General features: G+C 36.9%; 4 protein-coding genes across 4 annotated transcripts; 3 read left to right on the top strand and 1 right to left on the bottom strand.

Moving 5' to 3' along the window:
- Positions 1–168: 168 nt before the first annotated feature.
- Positions 169–6,621, bottom strand: MONOS_15259 (putative multidrug resistance-associated protein 1). The gene is made up of 9 exons (XM_067868123.1): positions 6,554–6,621; positions 6,432–6,507; positions 6,279–6,382; positions 6,138–6,217; positions 5,561–6,090; positions 5,263–5,349; positions 3,937–5,127; positions 712–3,768; positions 169–515 (listed from the first exon to the last, which is right to left on the bottom strand). Exons 1-9 carry the CDS (start codon positions 6,574–6,576, stop codon positions 417–419), a joined length of 5,247 nt encoding a protein of 1,748 aa, XP_067731434.1. The 5' UTR covers positions 6,577–6,621; the 3' UTR covers positions 169–416.
- Positions 6,622–8,048: 1,427 nt separating this feature from the next.
- Positions 8,049–8,495, top strand: MONOS_15258 (uncharacterized protein; the record flags this gene model as incomplete). Its single annotated transcript, XM_067868122.1, has 1 exon — positions 8,049–8,495. One exon carries the CDS (start codon positions 8,049–8,051, stop codon positions 8,493–8,495), a length of 447 nt encoding a protein of 148 aa, XP_067731433.1.
- Positions 8,496–8,817: 322 nt separating this feature from the next.
- On the top strand, positions 8,818–9,116 carry MONOS_17264 (uncharacterized protein; the record flags this gene model as incomplete). The annotated part of the gene is made up of 2 exons (XM_067870167.1): positions 8,818–8,954; positions 9,041–9,116. 2 exons carry the CDS (start codon positions 8,818–8,820, stop codon positions 9,114–9,116), a joined length of 213 nt encoding a protein of 70 aa, XP_067731432.1.
- Positions 9,117–20,226: 11,110 nt separating this feature from the next.
- Positions 20,227–21,621, top strand: MONOS_17263 (uncharacterized protein; the record flags this gene model as incomplete). Its single annotated transcript, XM_067870166.1, has 7 exons — positions 20,227–20,382; positions 20,445–20,502; positions 20,550–20,619; positions 20,913–21,003; positions 21,121–21,182; positions 21,334–21,437; positions 21,506–21,621. The coding sequence occupies 7 exons, from the start codon at positions 20,227–20,229 to the stop codon at positions 21,619–21,621; spliced, it is 657 nt and encodes a 218-aa protein (XP_067731431.1).
- Between the last annotated feature and the right edge of the window lie 283 nt (positions 21,622–21,904).

The raw sequence follows: 21,904 nt of genomic DNA, 5'->3' as shown, positions 1-21,904 counted from the left end.
TGAAATTGTCTGATAGAAATGATATTTAATTATCTTCATTTTATTTGAAAAAGAAAAATGAAACAAAATAATGTTGTATTTTCGGAGAAAATAAAACATTCACAAAATTGTTTCAACTGTTTGTGAAATTAGAAAATATTACCTAAAAAATTATGCATATAATTCAATTTTTCCACAATTTTGAAAAATGAAAAAAAAAAAAAATAAAATTAAAAAATTAATAAATAAATAAATAAATAAAAATAAAAATAAAATAAAATTAAGAATTATAAAAATAAAAAATCAAAAACTACATAACAAATTGATTGGATGAAGAAAAATGAAAACAAAAATTTACATGTCCTTAATTATATTTGATAAAGAAACTGTCAAACGGATGTGTGTGATATTGCTTATTAAATATTATTAAAAACATTTTAAGACTTTAATGCAATTGCTTTCAATTGTTCAACATAAGCATCACCCGCTGCTTTAGCCAAAGACAAGAATTTGGAGTTTTCTCTGAACAATAGCTCCTGAATAAACAAATATATATATAATTGTTTTTGCAAGAAAATCATAATGAAAAATTTGAAAAGAAATGATAATTACAAATTGTCATTAAAAATGCGAATAATAAAAAAAAAAAAGAAATCCGAAAAAAAAAAAAATATAAAACGAATTCGGCAAATATTACGATTTCGCATTCAAAATTAAATCACAAATGCAAACCTTTGGCGCTCCACTCTCAACGAGTTTCCCACTTTCCATCACAAACACCAAGTCAGAGTCTGCAACGGTCGATAGCCTGTGTGCGACAGTGATGACTGTACATTCTTTGAAGCACTGCCTCATCACCTGCTGGATCCTTTCGTCTGTCTCAAAGTCCACGCTTGCTGTCGCCTCGTCCATCAGAATGATCCGCGCGCGCCTCAGAATCGCGCGTGCCAGGCAGAGAAGCTGTCGCTGTCCCACCGAAATGTTCTTCCCTTCATTTGCCACATCTGCCCCAAGCTGCTCCTCCATCTGCTGCACAACCTCCCTCAGCCCCACCTGCCCCAGTGCCTCCCACACTTCCTCCTCACTGTGCTCTCCAAACGGATCCAGATTGTACCGGATACTCCCACTCAGAAGCATCGGCTCCTGTGCTGTCACTGCCACTGCACCCCGAAGCTCTTTGAGGCCCAGCTGTGTGTGGATATCTCGTCCATCAATCAGAATGGCACAGCCTTTCTTCTGCCACTCCGCCTCCACAATCCGAAGCAGTGCCAGCAGAAGACTCGACTTTCCCGATCCTGTCCTCCCCACAATACCCACTTTTGCACCATCAGGAATCACAAAAGAGACATCGTCCAGAGCCAACGGAAGATTAGGACGGTATCTCAAGTCAACATGGCTGAACTCAATTCTGCCTGCAGATGGCCAATTTGACAGCGGATACGACAAAGAAGATGTAATAGAAGAAGAAGAAGAAGAAGAAGAAGAAGAAGAAGAAACATTTGAAGATTCCATCCCATTTCCATTCACAGGATTCTCTTCTTTCGATTCGCTGCATCTAATCATCTTGCTTTTTTCATCAGTAACTTCAGAGACATTTGTTGTCCACTCTCCCTCTTGCTCCACATCACACAATTCTCTGATCCGACCAATATTCCCCAACACATTGTGCATAGATTCGTACTGGTGAAAAAGGCTTTCCCCCAAAAAAACAGCAGAGCGTGCCATTTGAAGAGCCATCGGAAGGAAATATGTGTTTCTCCCTACAGCTTTCAAGATAATTGCCGTCAAATAAGCCAGCAGTTCAAGCGCATCGTTACACCAGCTAGTGATGTTTTTGATAAGCTCATTCACACTTTTATTGTAGAATTGAGCATCGTTCAGCCTTCTGCACAGCTCCCTGTGCCTCTCCTTCACATCTTCCTGCATGCCAAACGCCCTGATTGTTGCAGATCCCTCTAAACACTGCCTGAAGAAACGCCTTGACTCGCCTTTTGCCACAAACGACGCTCGACGGATGCGGTGATTCGCTAAAGACGAAGTGTAGCAAACAACCAACATCACACCCACAACCAGCAGCACTGGCAGAAGCAACGCTGGCATCGTTGTGTAAATTGTTGCCAGTGAAAGAAACAAGTTTGCAAGTGACGAGACAATAAAACTGAAGGTGAAGAGCAATGCATCGTTGCCAAAACTTATGTCGAACAACTGGTTGTATATTGAGTTGAGTGGAGTTGTATCGAAGAAACTCATCTTTGCGTGGAAGAGCTTTGTGTAAACTTCTGTATTGATAACACGTTTCGACTGAACATTTAATCGGCTTCTGATCAGACTCACTGGAATCTGGCTGAGCGACGATAAGAGATTCATGATGATGTAGAGGAAGAACAAAAATCCTGGGGAAAGATCAAAGCGGCTCAGAAAGGACAAAAGAAACTGTTGTGTCTTTTGCTTTTTGAGCTGGAAGATGTTTGGTAGCGATGCGTGAATGATTGGTTTTGCTTTGGAATTATCTCCATTTTTGTGATTGCTTTCATTTGATGATGATAATGATGAAATTATCGAAGGATTCAATGAAGATTCATCCATCATATCATTTACAATTTCTCCTCTTTCCTTCTGTCCTTTTGTTCCTTCTTTCTTCTCTCCCCTCATTTCTCCTCCAATCCCATCCAATGTTCCATTCATCTGCTCCATCTGCGCATCCTTCGCTGTCCACACGCTAAGTACAGCACTCTGACCGTTATGTGCAACTTTATTCAGCACAATTGCCAGAATAAAAAAGAACATCAGATAGAGCGATGCATGTTTGAAATACCACAAAATGGAGGAGAGGGAAGCAGAATCAGCTTCCATATCGGTGGGTTTCTTCAGACGACCCAATTCAGAGGGAGAAGGAGAAGGAGGAGAAGGAAGAGTCGTAGTAGTAGTTGAAGAAGAGGAAGAAGAGGAAGAGGGAGTGGGTTCATCAACTGGGTTCAGAACAGGCGGAGGCGTTGTCTGCAGATTTGGTGGAAACTCACTCGAAATAGAAGAAGAAGAAGAAGAAGAAGAAGAAGATGATGATGATGATGACGACGACGATGCAGATTGCTGAGTCGATATGAAAGGTGATTTAAAAGTGAATGGTGAAGTGGAAGTAGAAGAAGAAGATGGAGATTGTTGAGACGAAACAAAAGGAGTTTGGAAAGGGAATGGAGAAGATGACGCTGAAGATGACGAAGTCACGTTAACTGAATCTTCAGTCTTCTTTTCACAATTGCTTTTATAATCATCTTCCGTGTTTTCCGTTTCTCCTTCCACCTCTTCTTCTTCAATACCATCTTCATTCTCCTCAACCAACACGCCAGTCTCCTTCGCAATCCCCGCAAACTCCTCCGCCTTGCCTATCTTTCTGATCCTTCCATCCTCCTCCATTGCGATGGCTGTGTCAAAATAAGGCAGATATTTCGTGTGGTGTGTCGCTAACAAGACAGTCTTCCCTTTCAGCAGCTGGCTGATGCACTTTTTCACTAGCATCTGCCCAACATGAGCATCGACACTCGCCAAAATGTCATCCAACACAAACACCTCAGCCGATGAATAGACTGCCCTTGCCAGTGCTATCCTCACACGCTGCCCGCCCGACAGGTTGTATCCTCTTTCACCCACTTCTGCTTCGTCTCCACCAGGAAGAATGGCCAAGTCTTGTTTCAGACAACATGCTTGAATGACACGAGCGTAGCGAACGGAGTCGAAGGGAGTGTGGAAGAGGATGTTGGATTTGATGGTGTCGTTGAAAATGTGGGGAATCTGAACGGAAATGATAGAGGAATAGATATATGATGCATGTCAGAAGAAGAAGAAGAATATAAATTCAGTGAGACAAATGATGAATATAATGTTTATAAGAGATAAAGTTATTAAAATAATAATAATAAATTATAACTAATTTTCTTTTATTCTTTCTAACTTACACACCTGAGACACATAAGCCACCTTTCCCCTTAAATAACCTTTCCCTTCCAAACAGATTGTCTCTCCCAGAATGGACGCTAGCAGCGCTGACTTGCCACACCCGACAGGGCCAAAGAGGATTGTGTGGGAATGTCTTGGAAGAGAGAGGGAGATGCTGTGGAGGACAGCAAAGGGAGAAGGCAAAGGAGGAGGAAGAGGAATAGTGTGGGATGAGTGATTGAGGCCATACAACTGGACGAAGAAGGATTGAAAAATGTGGAGAATAGAGGAAAGACGAGAAGAAGAAGAAGAAGAAGAGGAGGAGGAGGAGGAAGAGGAAGAGGAAGAAGTTGATAAAACAGTTGGTGATGATCGCAATTTATCTTTTTCTTCTTTTTCTTCTTTTTCTCTTTTCTCTTCTTTCTCTTCTTTCTCTTCTTTCTCTTCTTTCTCTTCTTTCTCTTCTTTCTCTTCTTTCTCTTCTTTCTCTTTATTTTCTTTTCCTTCATTCTCATCTTTTGTCGATGTTTTGAGTTGCGTTTTATTGCCTTTTTCTAATATTCTTTCATTTTTGTTGGCAACTTCATAGCGACCCCATGCAAACGTTGCATTTGACAGACTAATCACTATATCATCGTTATCATTATGATGTTCTTTTTCTTCTTCACTCACTTTTTCTTTATCTCTTTCTTTCTCTTTCTTTTCAACACTTTCAATGAATTTTCTTTGATACGCCACACTTTCATCATCATCACTTTTGGAATTTTCTTTGTTTGTGGATGTAATCGAACTTTTGTCATCCTCCCCAAAATTCATCGACAAATCAGCAATATCTTCTTTCTTTTTATCTTCTTCACCTTCTTTTTCTTCATTTTCTCCTCCCTTTTTATCGTCCCTTCCATTTCCAAATGGCCTGATAACTCTAACCACCTCTTCTCCCTCTTCTCTTTCTTTTCCTTCGCATTTGTCAGCAGACTCAATAGACTGCAGCAGCATCTCCATTCTGTCAATGACAGTTTTCTCCATCCAGATGCTATTCAACATCGACGGAATCCCGTTCAGCGATGTCCTGAGTGATACAACGATTCGGATGGAAGGAAACAAGAAAGACGCTTTCAAAGGCAGATGTTGCCAGAAGCGCAAGCCGACAAGCACGATGAGGGTGAGCGCATTTACAAGCGACTTCAAGTTTTCGCTGATGGAATTGATGATGATCTGTTGCAAGAATCGATTTTTGAGTGAAAATTTTTAAAGAAGTTCGCAAAATAAACCAATAAAATTTTAAAGAAAAGAAAGAAAAAGAAAAATAAGAAATCCAACTGTAAAATGCACTTCTAAATGAGTGAATACCATTTTTTTAAAAAAATCGTCTTTTCTTCTCTCTGATTGAAGCAGTCTGTCTTTTATCATTTCTTCCCAACCATTTATTTTTATTAACTAAATCAAAAGAACAGCGATGAAAAACCAAAAGAGAAAGAAAGGAAAAAGTGAAAGTGAAGGAGAATAGGAAGAGAAAATATAAAATTATCATTACTGGAAATAATCAAGTAATTTAATATATATTTTTTATTGTTCTTTCTTTCTTTTCACTTTTTTTATCTTTTTTTCTAAAAATAACACAAATGGAATATGAAATTGGATAGCATGCCTTAATTTGATCAAATACTTCAATTGTAGTCTGGTCTGTTTTGTCAGATTCATTTCGACATTGCTCCATTTGCTTCCTCCTTTGTCTTGAAATCCACGCAGAAATTGGTGAATCAACAACAATCATCAAAATAACCCAAAATGATGATTTTCCAAAAAACGTAACAAGTGTCTTCACAGAAAAATAAACATCAAGCGGCAACACCATTAAATGATTAATATGCTCGAATGTACTCAAGATTTCCATTGTAATTTGATCTTGATACTGCATCAATCTCCCTTCACCATATCGATTTTTTTCATCTTCGCTCAGATTTAAAATCTTTTGGAATGAAAGCTCTTTCATTGCCCGATCAACGATATTGTTCATTATTGCCTTGATTCTGTCCCTAAGGTAATTAGTTAGCATGCTTCCGAGCATCAAAAATACGTGAAATAACGAAAGAATGATTCCCTCCATAAGTCTTCCTCCAGCTTGAACAACCCACTCAAGAAAGGAACTAATTATAAAAGTATCCCGATAGCTTATAACTTTACTCAACACATTAAACTTGAAATATCCAAAGAAATCAACAAACACTTTGATATAACAGAAAAAATCATTTCAATGAAGTAAAGCTTCCAGATAACTTTAAATGTGAGCGCTAAAATTGAAATACTTATGTTTGAATTTTGATTTTGAATGGGCACTGAAGCGCAAGCATGATTAACGGTCAAACTGTTGCTTTTTTTTCTCTTCTTTGTAAAGTTCTTTAAAATGCTTTATTGCCTCTTCTTCATGCGGATCAGAATATTTAAACGGAAAAATTTTTTCTTCAAATGGCTTAAGCATTCAATATCAATGCAAAATCCTGAAGAAAAAATTAGCTAACCTTTTCACGACCTCTTCGAATCACTGGAAGCGAAAACCAGTTAATCAATCTCGAAACAAAGCCTGCGTTTTCATATCTACAAACAAAAATAATAGGAAGTCAAAGTAGATTAACGGTCAAACAAATTTTCTTGTTTGTAATCCATTTAGTTGTTTTTTCTATGAATATGAATTTTTTCTATTTATCTTTGCTTTCTTATGGTTCTGTGATATCAAATTGTTTTTCCAATAATTTTGTTTCCATTCACAGCTCTTTCATTTCAGCGAAAATAACAGTCAAAAGTATTTATGATTAATATTCATTTTGAATGGTATGTTGATTTTAATTTTTATTAATTGAGAAGCATTTAGATGATATGTTTTTTTTTATTGTTCAGTTCAATAATAATCAAAATTTCAAATTATCTCGCAAAAGAACTGTTCAATGGAATGAATGAAATACATTGAAGAATTAAAAATAGTTAAAAATGTGTGTTTATTGCTTCAATATCTGGGATATTTCAATTTCATGAAAAATATATGGATTAATGGATAAAGAAAGTCTTCATTGAACGAAAGATTTGAGGAGATGATAGTTGAAGAAAAAAAGAAGAAAAGGATGAAAATTTGCTTGTTAATCTTTACAAATGCTTTTTTTTTCAAAGCTACAACATTTCGGATGAATTAATATACTATTTGTGTTCCCTGACTTCTGAAAGTTTCGTTGAAGAAAGAGGAAAACGAAGAAGCCAAAAAAGATGTGGAAATGGCTTTATTGGCTTTGAGCAACGTTGAATATCTCGTATGAGTAGTTCTTTTTCATTTTTGATAATATTTTTTCCCCATCTTTTTTGTCAGTTTGTCGAAAATGAACTGTATTTGAGCGAGATCAAAGAAATCATTCAACATCATCAGGAGCATCTTAATTTGACGTGACTTGCCTACCAGTCTGCTTGGCAGTTTTTTATTTTTCAATTTTTCAATTCAACTTCCACATTTCTTTTTCTCTTCTTCTCCATTTTTTTAAATCAACTTCAATCGCATCTGCTTTTTATTTGAGCATATGACAAATGATTTTTCCTTATTCTTTTCAATTCCATCGCATTTAATGATATCAGCTACCTGCTTCTGCTTCCTCTTCTTCCTTTTCAAATCCCACCTTCTTTATCTGTTTCACCAATCTGAACTGGAGATGAACGCAGGTCTTCTTCGCCATTCCGGAGGTGGACAAGCGAAGAGAAGAAGGCTGCAAAGGATGAAAAGCCATTGTCATCTTCATCATCAGTGCCTGCGATTAACCCTTCTGATGCTTCGGAGGTTGCGGTGTCATACACATATGAAGCAGCGATGGACGACATCGAGAGACGGCTGGTGTGTATGAAAATCACGGATAGTCGTAACTGAAGGAGCAACAGACGCTGCGGGGATATGTTGTGGCGCGGTGGGCGGTGCTGTATTGGGGTGTTATGCGTGCGTACGATGTGGCACTTTCGGAGATGCTTTCGGTTCCGCTGGTGGCTCCGCTTCCGTCGCTTGCAGCGTCGGTGGGCACGAAGTCGGGGAGCAAGCGGATCTTTGCAGCGCCAGACGTGAATGCTTTCCCGTCGATCTACGATCTGTTTGACCCGTCGCTGCAAATATGGCGATCGCAACAGTCGAGGCGTGTGGAGGTGAAACTGGACGAGGAAGTGATGAAGTGATGGGGCGAGGGGTCGCAGTGTGTGAAGTGGGGGAAATTGTGGAGAAGGTGCTGGAGGAAGAGGGGCTGAGGATGAATGATGCGGTTCTGTCTCCAGCAGCGATAGCGCTGGCGGTGCTGGCGGTGCTGGCGGTGCTGGCGGTGCTTGCGGTGCTTGCGGTGCTGGAGGAGCGAGAAGAGGGAGAAGAAGATAGAGGGAGAGAAGGAGGTTATGAGAATGAGGAGAAAGGCAGGTATCGGACAGTGCACAGAGAGTTTGTGGAGAAAATTAAAGAGAACCAGGGGAAGCTGGAAGAAGCGATGGCGCCGCTGGTTGTGGAGGCGCTTGGGTTGAGTGGGCTGAGGTTTGCGAAGGCGGGGGCAGAAGCTGAGGCAGACAAACAGTAATTCACAGAAAGTGAAGTGTTTTGAACTTCACCAGACGATGGCATTCAGTAGGAGATTTCAGGAGAGCAGAAGAAGAAGCAACAGATGTGTCTTTTTAAATGAATTCAGATGGAGGTTTAGATGGAGTTGGGTAAGATGTGGAACAGATGCATATGTCGACGAAAGGTGTAGAAATTGATGTGGAGCAAGAGAGAATGGGCATCTCCATTTCCTTGGTAAAGAAGGAAGGGCAGATCCTGGATGTGGAATATCTGCATTTGAGATTTTTGAGACTGGTTAACAAGAAGGTGAGTGATGGAGCTGGCAGAACCTTCTGGCTAAGATGATGGTGAAAGCGCTACTGGTGGAGCTACATGCGAAGTGGGAGCAGAATGTTGGGAAGCCGGTTGTGGAAGGGATAATGCGGCCGGACGGGAAGATGAGCATCACGTTTACTGAGGAGCGTCAAATTCAGAGAGGGTGAAGAGAAAAGAAGGGGGTATGGGTATGGGTGGGGGTGGGTGTTTGGCATCGGATGTGGCATTGTGGCATTTGTATTCGGACAGGCAGAGAGAGACAATGGACGAGTTTGTTGCGATTGGGGAGGTTGTGCCACGGGAAAGGGATGATTGGGGTGTTTAGTGTTTCGTATTGTGTGTTTGTGGACGAGTGGGAGTCACTGCAGATGTGTGCGGTGGATCTTTCGGTGTGTCCGCTGGCAGCGTCGTAGGTGTTCCGTTGGATTTCGTATCTCCTGTGGGTGGGTTTCGAGATAGCGTCTGGAAACTACCTCCTCCCGCACTGCGCCTTCACTGTTGCTTTGCACGTGCATGCTCCTTCTTCTGATTCTGCGCATTCTGCATCTACTCGGCCTATGGCTTCTTCTTAATGTGCGCGCTGATTTGACTCTCTCCAGCGATGCACAGCTTTGTGATAGCGCAGCTGTTCTACCAACCGGAGCTCTAGCGTGTGTCGCATGGATAGTTCTTTTCGAACTGCCGAGAGCACAACATCACGTTTGACTTTGAGAGGAAGTGCGGTGTTCTGTTCCAGCTGGTAGGGCATCTCATCGTGGGGATTGTGGGGTTTGTTGGAATTGAGAACAGTATATTTGGGTTGTGATTCAAACTTCTGCAAGCGAGCTGGAGAAGTTGATCTTGCAAAGTTTTGATCAGCTCGATTCAATAATGATGAGAAGGAGGGATCTTCTGTGAAAGAATGAATTATCCTGAAAAATATGGTTTGAATGAGGATAAAGGAGGGTGAGAAAGGAGAAAGAGAACGATAGAATTGTGATTGGAATGATTGCAAGAAGATGAAAAAAGTAAAAAATCTTAATTTTCATTTTCTTCTTCCTCTTCTTCATCGAACTCATCTTTACCTTCTGCTCTTCTTCTCTTTCCACATGCTTCTCATATTCTACAGCAGCGATTGGCGTTATGTCTTCATGCACTTTTGTTGCAATGGTATTCAGCCGCTGATAAGTGCTTGTGCGATCCAAACGAGGAGGAGAAGGAGAAAAGTTAAATAAAAACATTAAAAGAAGTTTCTCATGGTTATAGAATAAATTGCAGCAAAGTTATGTGAACGAGTGATATTTCTTGAATGAGAATAAGAAGTTGAAAAAAGAGATTACAATCTCGAGAGATAATGCGTTCAATGTGAATGAATAAAGTTCAAGAAGATTATTGTGAAGCTGAGAGATGAATGGTATGTTGAAGAAATGTTAAAGTGATTGAAACGATAAGATTTCTTTGACAAATGATTAAGGATAAAGAAGTTATGCTTAAAGGCATCAAAGAGAAACCAACTTTCGAGGTCTGCTCTCTGCTTCAAATATTCCACAAACGTGACAGGATAAATGCAATTATAAACAAAACAGTCATTCATATGAAGTGGAGTGACAGAACAAATTAGATAGCGACAATGACAAAAGTACAGAAAACATTGCCACTTCTAACTGCCAAAGCTTAATTACGAATCAGAAACAACCAAAACGAAACAGAAATTTTCGCTATTCTCTGATGGGAAATGCCTTGAAAATGGGAGTGAAAAAATTTTCGAATTCATTGTCGTTTGCTTTGAATTTTGCTCAAGAATCTGGATGGAAATCAGAATTCAAAATCTCCGTCAAGTGCATGTCAATAATATGCAAAATATATCTTGGCTTTGTTTATTAAAATTCCTCGAAGAGGAGGCTTGTTTTTTCAGAAATTGAATAGCTGTCTCATTCACATTAATGCTGCTCACATCCTGTTTCATTTATTTGCATTGCATTCTTGCCTATTTTCGCAATTAATATCGAGCTTTCCATATTACAAACTGCTTTCCTCATCCAAAAATGCGCCAACATTTCTTCTGCATTATGTACCAGAATGCTTCTCTATTTCGTTTGTTTTCCTTTTTCATATAAAAATTCTCCTTTTATCTTCATTCAATAAATAATTGTCCGAATTTGTTATTATCTCTAATTTCAAATATGGCTTATGAAAAGCATTGCACCTGCTTTACTTCATTTATTTCCCAATTGATATATTATAATCTGCTCTATTCTCATCGTATTGCTCCACAAAGCGGAGATTAACCATTTCAACAACAATTCTAATTCCTGCACTTTTAAAAGAATACAGATGGAAATGTCTTCACAATCAACAGAACAATACAAAATACACATATGCAGATGCTTTTATTCAAAAATAAAATTGTTGAATTTCTTCTGCCTTCCAAATAGCAAAAATCATCAGATGGTATTTCAAAATCAATGCATCTCCACCATTGTCTGTGAATCCACATGAAATAATATTCCTAGCTCAACAGGTAATGTTCACTCACGGATTTCTCATTCTGTGGACGGATATTCCAGTTCAAATAAAATTGTTTGATCACTGAATCCATTACAAATAAAGAAACAGAGATAAAGCTTGATTTTCTCTACAGTTGCTTTTCAAAAATGTCAACAAAAGAAAGAACAGTATAAACACACATATTTTTATGACTATTTTGAGTTTAACCTATTCGCCATTTTCTCTTATCCAAACAAATGCAAATTCAATGTAAATGATAAAAACAACATTAATTTCTGAATGCAATAATTTCAAAAAAACAGACGATGAGCATTACTAAAAGATTTAGTGGTTTGCAGTTGTTGTTTGAATTCTTGACGATTGTAATTTTTTTCTTTTTTTTTAAATCAAAGAATTGTTTGCTGAACTGGAATATTGCATCAAAGATGATCAGAAACAGAAAGTCGAAGAAATGAATACATTGATGAATGAGATGGATAAAGAAGAGTTTAAATTCATTTTTTCAGTGGATTATTCAACAAAATCAAAGAAATGATCGAAGAAAAGAAAGTGACATTGGAAAATGTGATTTTGCTGTTGAGGTGCACCGGATATTGGATGGAGTTGAAAGATATATGACGTTATCCTTTTAAATATTCTTTATTGAACAAACGAATTGAGAAGATGATAAATGATGAAAATGAGAAGAAGAAAGAAGAAAAGGATGAAAAGCTTCTTGTTGATCTCTGTGAATGCTATCTTTTTCTCAATTTAGAATTTTCAACGGAATTGCTTTCGATTTGTGTGCCTTGCCTTCTTACAATTGCTTCGAAGAAAGAAGAAAGCGAGGAAGTTCAAAAAAAAGTAGAAATCGCTTTTCTGGCTTTGAGCGTGTTTAAATATTTTGTATGAGAATTTCTATATCACTTTTGAAATAATCGATTATTTTTTTTTTTTGATTTTAATTAGAAAATTGAAAAAGAGCTGTATTTGAATGAAATCAAAGAGATAATCCAATTTCATCAGGAACATCCCTATCTAACGCAACTTGGGTATCAGTCTGCTTGGCAGTTTTTGATGAACAGATTAAACAAAGATGAAAGCTTGAAAGAAGTGATTGTGAAAGAACTTCATTTTGCAAGAGAAGCAACAAGAGAATTGGAAGATCTGTCAAAGTGTATCGACTGGAAGAGAAAAGAAGAAGAAAATAGAGAATAGAAGTGATAATAATCAGGAGATGGCTCAGTGTTATGTATTACAACTTTAAATACCGCACCTTGTGGAACGAAGAATCTTCTGGGTTTATCAGCAGAATTGTTCAGTTATTTCGAGCAGTTAAGGACAATTACATAGATATTAGCAGAGAATGCCTTTATTTGTTAAGAACAATGGCAGAAAACAAAGCAGTGGAAATTGATGGCATGTTGAAAGGAAGAGCCATTGATACTATTTTTGAGGAGATACAGAGACCGACGTTGATAGACGAAATGACATGCCAAAGCTTGATATTTTTTGTTCATATTTCAATGCGGTTGAAGAGGAAAAAGATAGATAGAATGGAAGAAGCAAAAAGGAAAGAGTTGAAAAGGAAAGTGTTTGAAAAGCTTGAAGAAGGAGGATACGAGGATATCATCACAAGTTTTCATGGAATATTTCATCTTCTTAAATTAATTGTTTTTTCTTCTGATGAATTATCGGTGGATATTTCTAATTATTTTGTGAATGCTTGATGAATTGTTTTGGATTTTATAGCACGAAAATTCTAGTTTTCTTTTTTTCATCATTTCAAAAATAGAAAACAAACGGTCATTTGAAAATCTTTTCAAAAATGATGTTTTATCCCATTTCATTTTGATAAAATGAAATAAACAAAAAGAAAAAGAAGAAGAAAAAAAAACTTCTTTGACTTTCAATTTCTTTCCTTTCTTCTACAAACTATTTCTTCAATTGCTTTGTACGCTCAGTAGTTTCATCAAGAAAACAATATTCACTTGTTCGTCATCAAATTTGAATGTTTCCCCTCCGGTCTTTTGAGCAGTTTTTCGTTTTCCTTAATTTTTTCTTAAACGTCGCATTTCCATAGCAGCGTAAATTTTGTTTGGGTAGATTGAAAAAGGTTGTTCATCTCAGGCTGCTTATGAATCGATGTTGTAAAGATAATTTCAGAAAAGCTAAAATGAATATAAATGATAGTAAGGATAGGAATACACAAATGTTGTTGAAGAAATGTTTGTAGAAATGTCGAGGCATTTAAAAAACCTTCTCTTGTTTTAGGTTCTTCGATCACAGATTATTCAGCTGGATGTATGCTTCTTGCAATGATATTTTGAAGATTTTCTTGAAAGATGATTTGATAATGATAAGTTTCAAATCAAGGAAGAAGGTTTGTTCCGCATAAAGAGCTAATCGCAGGAAACTCGATATGACGGGAAGGTGCTCGGAAATAGACTAATATCAGCTTCATATTTCTTTTCCGAGTTGATCAAAAATTTAATCATAAGCCGATACAGATATTAGAAATTATTTTCCTCTTTTGTTAACTTAAAAAGCACTGTTGAGTTGCCTTAATCAATAATATTCAAGAAATTTCCAAAGAATGTTGGTAGCAATCGGCCTTAGTATCATTAAATGTCAAAAATTATAAAAATTCAATAGTTTTCAAAATAGGCACAGTTAAACCTCCAAAAAATCATGAAAAAATAAGCACACATTATATATTTAAAATACGCATTTTCATTGTCCAACTGTGAAATTTTTGCATCTCTCAAACACTCCTCATTAAAAGAATTTTCACGCAGTTATAACAATAAGTTAAAGCATTTTATTGTTGATAAATTATGAAACATGACCCAGATATTCCAGATTGAAGTTTGAGGAGGAAAAAAAGTGTTGATTCTTTAAACAAAATGGTCTAATAATGAATGAAAAGGAAAAGTCATAAATAAAATAACTCAAACCTTCTATACGCAATGAAGTTGTAAATAACATCCAGTTGACTACTCAAATAATCAACAAATTAGCAAAACGTTATCGTCTCATTAACAGAGAAGTTGTTTTCACTAAATCATGTAACCTAGTATGTATCATGATCTAATTTTCGTTAAACAGAATTAAAGAAAAAAATATTCCATTTTCCGGAATAATACTCTTAATAAAACATAGAATATAAAATTGTGTGGCTTAAAGAATATTTATGGCATGTTTAAGAGGCAAATATCATTTTAATTTTTTCCTCAATTTTTAATCATTTTAAATACGAAAAAGATTAGATATAAGCGAAGCGTTGTTTTGACCAGTCGGAATAATATGGATGAAACGAATTTTAATAATTTTGACTCAGAATTTTCATTTCAAATTAAAATATTTATTATGTTTGAAAGGTGGAGATATGTTTATAGAAATAATATCAGGTTAATATCTGCAGTATTTGTGGAGATAAATTTTTGAATGATTTTTTAGTCATTTTTCAGTCAAACCAGAAAATATTTTTTTCTCGACAAAGGGAGGTCTGTCAACAATGCAACATATGTCAAAATTTTTTTGAAAAGTTCATTTTGTTTAATTTTCAGATAAAATAAATATTTCATATTTCGATCAAATTTCTGCACCCAGACACCTAATTTCGCTGTCATGAAAACAAAAACTTGATAATGTTTATTTTTCCATTTTAGTAAAGTTTCGTGAGTGTGAACAGAAATTTGATCGAAATATAAAATTTTTTCTTTATTTGAAAATTTCCATTTGTTCAATTTTCAAAAAATTAAATATTTCATATTTTCATCATATTTCTGTTTTCACTCACGAAATCACACCCAAACGGATAAAATAACTTTGACAAGGATTTGTTTCAATGACAGCAAAATTTGGTAAGTTGAAACAGTAATTTGAATGAAATATGAAAATTTTATAATATTTCAAAATTAAACAAATGGAACTTTTCAAAAAAATTTTGACATATCAACATCCACTAGTCCACCAAATGTGTATCTAATAAAAAATAATCCATTAAATCCCATAGTCACCCTTTGAATTATATATAAGAAGTTATCCCCTTTGTAACATGTGAGTGAGGGGACATAGGGATAACTGGCTTGTGGCAGCCAAGCGTTCATAGCGACGTTGCTTTTTGATTCTTCGATGTCGGCTCTTCCTATCATTGCGAAGCAGAATTCGCCAAGTGTTGGATTGTTCACCCACTAACAGGGAACGTGAGCTGGGTTTAGACCGTCGCGAGACAGGTTAGTTTTACCCTACTGATATTGTGTAATTATTGTCAAGATGGTAATTCTAGTAAGTACGAGAGGAACCCTAGAATCGTATAATTGGCATTTGCGGTTAGTTGAGAAACTAGTGCCGCGAAGCTACCATACGTTAGATTATGACTGAACGCCTCTAAGTCAGAATCTATTCCAGAGAATTTAGCTAATATGACAATTGAAGGATTATATTGATAATCTCCTGGGCATGTTTCCCATTTGGGAAAGAATTGATTTTTGGATAAAAATAGAGATATGGAAATTAAGACCATGGCCATCGAGGATATTGACAACCCTCCTATCTACGGTCGGCGACGATTGGATAAGGGAAGATCCTGTAAAAGGGATGTGTGTAAATGGGGTCGTATCTTCAGGGTGAGCTGTAGAATAACATATATGACTAGAATATAATGTGATGGGTCTTGTATCTCCTTTAAATGCCTTGTGGATGGAAGCTGGTATATAGACTGAGATTCTATATTATACTGCTTTACAAGGGAGTAAATTTATAAGGAAATTGTAATATTTTATTTCCAAGTCGAGGATCTTGAAGGATTGGTTGTACCGCCTTTGAAAGATTTGGCCGGAACGGTTGGTCCAATAAAAACATATGGTGAATGTAATTAAAACGGATTTCATTAGTTTGGAATTAATCGTTTCATTCGCTGGACCATTTTTGCCTGGCTATTGTAAAGATAAATGAGAGTGTTGGTAAAGGGGTCGTGCCTGAGAAGGACGGATTAGACGAATCCATGTTATCAGAGGGCTGTGCGTCTCAGAGTGTTTTGTTTGCACGATTTACTGAGGCTTAACTCTGAATATTGTCCAATTTTATCCATTTTTTTTGATTAAGTCATTGATTAAAAAAAAGTCCGTCTAAAATCTCACAAGTAAATGTTTTAAAATTCATAGATATTCTCTTAAACCTTTTGAAGGGATTTAACGTATGAATGATTGAATATAAAAACACTGAAAAAAAACTTTAAGGACGGATGATTGGAAAGCCTTAATAATACCATGGATGAAGTACTACTCCCCAAATACATTTTGGGAAAGGAAAAAATAAATGGGAATTTGAGGGAATCCAATGTGGGAAAAAGTCATAAAGGATGAAACTTTTTTGAGTCAAAAATAAATAATATCAAAAAATAAGTTTCTATCCTCCCCTTGAGAAAAACTTCTTCAAAGTGATTATGATGATATTAATCTTATTGGTTAAGTCATCATTTCTTTGAAGTATTTTTTGAATCAAATTTTTGTGATCAAAAAATAACACTTTAAAAAAGTTTCTGACTCCAATAAAAGAGAAGAAAGGGACTTCTTCAATGGTTTCAATGTGATGATATTAATCAAATAGATCCATCTTTTTGGATAATATTCACTGAAAACATTGAAGTTTTTTGAGTCAATTTTTTGACTTCAAGGAAAAAAGTTTCTGATTTCTGAAAAATAGAAAATGAATAAGGAAGAAACCATTACGTGGGGTGGGGGCCGCGCGGCAAACGCGGCAAAAGGGCGGGGAGCGAAAGCGACCGAACTTTTGCCGTGTGGCGCGTCGGCCATTGGGTGGGACTCTTACCCATCAGAAAAGGCCTTCATTTTTTTAAAAATAACACCACCATCTTGTCACTCTTGCTATGTACAAATTTGAAGGTTTTCAAATTTTTGTTGAAAATTTTTGCCCCTCCCCCCCGAAATCTTTAACTTTTATCTTTTTTCTTTTTCATGAACTTTTTACTCTTCTTCATTTTTTTCGCGAGATGGATGAATATCTGCGCGCAGGATTGATGTGCGCAGATTTCATCCAGCGAGCGCTACTGGAGTAGTAGCGCGAGATGATCTTTCCCTAACCTCGCGGTTAGCGAGAAAATTTTGAAAAATAAGGAAAAAAAGGGGTCATTTTCAATGGAGAAAATCGATATTTTTGTTTTATTTTTTTTGGAAAAAATACAATATTTTTCTTATGAAATATCTTTTTTTCTACTTATCCCCTCTCATCTTTTTATATAATTTTTATTAAAATCTGATATGGATACCTCAAGATATGATAAAATTAATTTTTTTTTTAACTTTTTATTTTTTTATTTTTGATGAAATTTGGATAGAAGATATATGATATGATAATATTAATTATGATGATATAATTGAAAGAATATTGTTAGTTATGGTTGAATAATAATGAAAAAATAACATTCTGAAATATCAACAAAAATAAGATACTTTTTTGTTTGCTCAGAACCAACCATCAATATCAGTATTCTTATATGTTATTATCATCTTTATTATATATATTATATTATATAAAATAACCAATTGAATTCAACTTTTCTTTGTGATGTTATTATTTTTTTAATTTTTTTTATTTTTGATATTATTTTTTTATCTCAACAACTGACTTTTTCATTCTATTGAAAAAATTCAACAATAATGATATTAAGATATTGTATATTATATATTTTTTTGATGTTAGTCTGCCCATCAATTTTGGAGATAAAAAAATATTTTCATTTTTTCACTCATTTTTTGAATAATATTTAATTTTTTTATTTTTTTATAACATCCTTCTCAACGCAATTTTTTTATTAAATAAATAGTCATCATATAATACATCTCTATTATTTTTGTTTTTAATATTGAAAGCAATCCTCTTGAGAAATAATTTTTTTACCAAAATTTTCAATCTTAATTAATATTTTTCTATTTATTCCATGAACAGATAAATTTGAAAATAATATTTTGTATAGGTTATGAGGGGTGGGGGATGTAATGGTGTATAGTGAGATTGGTAACAAACTGTTTTTGAGAAGTTGAATTCTTAACATAGAAAAATGGTTTTGATCTAGATCAAACAATTTTTAAAAAAATGATTTTTAATAAAGAAGTAGGAATTAGTGGTTGATGAAAAGTTACGTATATGGGTAATATTATGAGAGGAATTGATTGATATTAAAATCAGAAATTAATTGATTCAAATTGTGGAATGATTTGTTAAATAAAATTTTTTCAGTCAAAATTTTCATAATTATTTTTAAAATATCTCGATAAATAAATTTTTCTAAGTTGTGAGACTTTATCGGAGTGTTAGTTGGACCAATTGTGAATTTTTGAAGTCAAGGTCAAAAATTCGAAAAATGCGAAATTTTGATTTTTTCTGATTAAGTTGAATTTAGCTCACGTTAGTCAGAAAAATTGAAAAATTGGTGAAAATCGGTTTTTATGAAAGTTGTGATCGAAACATATGAAAACACAAAAAGTTCGGATAATTTGCGAATAGTCCGCTGAATTTTTTTCTCGGGCCAGATTGGTCTGGTTAGTGAGAAAATGTGATATGAAGAATTTGACTGAAAAAGTGGTGATCTTAGATCAACGACCGAAAAATATGGGGTCTCAGATTCCTTTGATAATTGGCAGGTGGCAAGGACGTGGGCCCCTTATAAACATACTCGAATCTAAATTTTTTCTGTCGAGCGGTTGTGGCAGGGCAGTGCGGACAAGTTGGTGATTTTGACTGAAAAAATGAAAAAAATTTTTTTTCTCGAAAATTTCAAAGTCAATGTAAAATATGATTAAACACATGAATATGCGTTGTAATGTTGTATATTGGTGATTTTTGGTTGGATACACTTATTTGTAGTTTTTGAGTTATAATCGAATTTTTGAGTTAAAAAGGTCATTTTTAAGGTAAATCGAGTATAACTCCCGAAGTAATGGCCAGATAATTTTGATATTAATGTATGATATATGTGCATATAGTTTGATAATAGCATGCATATGGGTGTTGGTGGCGGGTGTCTGGCAGGCTGTCCAGAAAAGAAATAAATTTTTTGACTTTGACTGGGGGTGCCTGGTTGGTGAAGTCACAGAGAGCGAAGGAGAGGCAAGTGGCTGAATCGAAACACATATGACCGGCACAGTAACCCATGCCCGGATGTGGCCAAACGGCGTTTCGATCATCCCAGTGGTTGCTGAGAAATCCGATCGGCTAGTTGTTTTGAGTTCAATGTTGATTATTTACATAGAAAAGTGAATTGGGGGTATTGACTTGGGAGAGCTGTGGAGAGTGTTGGGAGGGCAAGTGACTGGAGTCAGAGGGATATGTTGGGGAATGTTAGTGGGGGTGGGTTGTGGTGTAATTGCTAAGAGATTGGTCCAGCAGATATTTCTCCACACATCAGTTAGTATATTTTTCCTATGAAAATTGAATATTTTCTATGATAATTTTTCTATGTGATTATGGCTGCCCGACCTCGAAGTGCCATCTTTTTCGAAAAACTCACAGACTCAATTTGAGTTTGACTGAAAAAGGGGTTGAGTGGAGGATATCTGTGGAAGGGCTGATGGGCAGGGCTGGCAAAGGCCACAGGGCAAGTGGCGAGTGAGGCGGGCTATGGGCTGGGCCTATGGTTGGGCAGGCCCTGTGGCTTGGCCTGGCTCTGTTCCACATATAATGTATTTGCCCAGTCAGAAAAGGTGACTGAGGGTGGTGTGTTGGAAGGGTCGTGGAGCTTTACTGGTGAGAGCCAGAGCTCCAGAAACAAAAGTGACAGTGTGCGCACAGACTGCGGCTGCACGCTGGGCAGGGTGCTGCTGGGCGCCTGTGTATCCTTCTGGCTGGGTGGGTCAGACATTCACTTTTTTCACTGGAAAGACTGACTGGAAAACCAACTTCATTGGGGTGTATCTTTTTATCGGTCATAACCTACAGCTTGGCTGATGTGGGCAGAGTGGGCGTGTGGGCAGTGGCTACAAGGCTGGGTGGTGGGAGTGTGGCTGGGCTGGCTGGCTGGGCTGTGGTGTGAGAAAAAGAGGGTGAAAAATGACTGGGCTGGTCACAGACCCTCCTCTCTTTCAACGAACCTATCTCCTCAGGTGTTGGAGGGAGAGCTCCAGAAACAAAAGTGACGGTGTAGCGGGGGACCAGGGCTGTGCAGTGGGCGGGGTCTGGTTTGTGGGCTGTGGGCCGGGCCGGCTGGGTGGGCTGTGCACTGGGTTTTGTTCAGTCACTTTCATTGAAAAAACCTCAAATATGGTAAAAGACCCCGGGTGCCCAGACCAGAAAATCTATCTTTTTCGACAAACTCATAGACTCAACTTTACTACACCGAGGTTTCCTCGATTTTTGTAACTTTTGATACTAGAAATACACTATGAAAATGGAATGTCTGAAAAACCTGCTTTGATACTAAAAACGGGGAAAATTACACTACGCCGAGGTTTTCGTTGTGTAGTGTAATAAGGATGATTTTGATACTAGAAATTTGAGCTCCTTGGAAAAGTGACCAAATTACACTACACTTCGAAAACCTCGGCGTAGTGTATTTCGAGGTTTTTGATACTAGAAAATTTTGTCTATGTAATTTCTCTATGAAAAATACACTGTGGACCTTTCATGTTCACAGACTCATAGCGCCTCAGGGGCAAGTCAGCGAAACTTCTCGTTGCCATAGAGGGTCTCGCTGCACACTCGCTCTACACAATGGTCGCAACCTGGTATCCATCCTATGTGATGCCCTGAAGTTACACACCAAATACTCATATCTTTCCTATCAAAAACCCTTTCTCAATGATATTTTACACTATGGACCCTGTATATTCCATGGGTCATAGGGAATGACCTTTAAGAGCTGGAAAGTTCTTGATGCCATAGGGCAAGTAGCTATGCTCTTGGAGTATCCAATGGTAGTAATATCTTTGCCCTCGGTCCATATGCCTTTTCATTATACTCAATATACTGACATTCATATATGATTTTTTCACTTTTTTCATAGGGTACCCATTGTGTTCCCACTGTCATATCTTTTTATCGGTCATAACTTACAGACATGCCAATGGTGCTGTGGGGTGGGCATGCCCTGCAGGTACATTGTGGCACACATTCGGCTGGTGGGCTGTGGCTGGGCTGAGGGCAGTGCCAGAAAAAGTGAGTATTTTCCATTGACTTTTTGAGTGACTTGGACGCTCCTCATTGGCTGGCCTGTAGCGAATCACACAGGAATCTGGGAAAGTTCTCGATGCCATAGGGAAACTCGCTCCACACTTGCTCTATCCATTGGTGCTATCGCCATTGCCACTGCTCAACTTCCCTTATATCTATGGTCGATATACTAGTATCCTTCCTATGAAAAACTCCTTTTCAATGAAATTTTACACTAGGACCCCCTATGTTTGTTGGATCATAGCTCCACAGGGTTAAGAGCTGGAAAGTTCTAAATGCCATAGAGGGTCTAGCTGCACACTGTGCCTAGCCAATGGCAGTATCCCCATCTGGCTCCTATGTAATGCCACACCACTACACTCAATATACTACTATCTTTCATATGAAAAATACACTGACAAAATATTGACTGGGAACTCTTATGTTCCAGCCCTTGTAGTGCCTCAGGCTTGAGAG

The sequence above is a fragment of the Monocercomonoides exilis genome, assembly GCF_001643675.1.
Source record: "Monocercomonoides exilis strain PA203 chromosome Unknown scaffold11-1913109, whole genome shotgun sequence".
Lineage (NCBI taxonomy): Eukaryota > Preaxostyla > Oxymonadida > Polymastigidae > Monocercomonoides > Monocercomonoides exilis.
The sequence above is the reverse complement of the archived record's forward strand: the minus strand, read 5'-3'. Positions and strand labels throughout refer to the sequence as shown.